The sequence below is a fragment of the Monoraphidium neglectum genome (genome assembly GCF_000611645.1).
Source record: "Monoraphidium neglectum strain SAG 48.87 unplaced genomic scaffold scaffold03669, whole genome shotgun sequence".
NCBI classification, from domain to species: Eukaryota; Viridiplantae; Chlorophyta; class Chlorophyceae; order Sphaeropleales; family Selenastraceae; genus Monoraphidium; species Monoraphidium neglectum.
In genome coordinates this window covers 1-747 of record NW_014009960.1, presented here as the reverse complement: position 1 = coordinate 747, position 747 = coordinate 1, and the positions used below count along the sequence as shown (strand labels likewise).

General features: G+C 64.5%; 1 protein-coding gene across 1 annotated transcript; it reads right to left on the bottom strand.

The window, feature by feature from the left end:
• Window positions 1-272: 272 nt before the first annotated feature.
• Window positions 273-737, bottom strand: MNEG_13174 (hypothetical protein; the record flags this gene model as incomplete). Its single annotated transcript, XM_014038353.1, has 1 exon — window positions 273-737. A coding segment is annotated over one exon (465 nt), but the record flags the coding sequence as incomplete, so codon positions are not given.
• Between the last annotated feature and the right edge of the window lie 10 nt (window positions 738-747).

Here is a 747-nt window from a genome sequence, read left to right as displayed (position 1 = left end):
CGGGCACAGTGAGGCGCAGCAGCAGACGCAGCCGGCAGCTGGACTCTGATGGCAGCTGAGAATGCTTTTACACCGTCCATAGTTGGCAACTGCAACAGCATGCACCTTCTATTCAAACAACGCAGATTCAAAGCAGGCAAAGACAATGCACGCTTGGAAACAGTACCAACAGCCTTGCCTGGTGTCCGGCGCGTTGCAAGGCAGGGCATTGCAGCGCCTACACTTCCACTGCCCTGGACCAGGCCGCGGACGGCTTAGCCCCATCATTGCAGTCAAAACCCAACGTAATGCCCACCCTGGCTGCTGCTGCCACTGTGGCCAGACGAGCTGCAGTGGACGTGTCTGTCGTGGCCATACCCAGAGAAGCAGCGCCCGCTCTCAGTGCACCCAAACGAGCTGGGGTTGTAGCCGCCGCTGTCGATGGGGTCGCCGGTGCGCGGCGCTGCGCCATGCGGCGGCACGTGCAGCTGAGGGGCGGTAGGCCCCCGCCAGCCAAAGCCAGCGTTCTGCACGCCGCCAGACTGCCACGGCAGCGGCGCTCCCCATGCACCACCGCCCTGTATTGGCTGCACAGCAGCCGAGTCTCCAATCTGCCTGCCGCTAGCTGCCAGCAGCTGCGGGGCACCCCCTTCCTCACCCGTGTGGATGGGTGGCTGCCGCTGCTGGTGCTGGTGCTGGTGCTGGCGCTGGTGCTGGTGCTGGTGCTGCTGCTGCTGCTGCTGCTGCTGCTGCTGCTGCTGCTGCTGC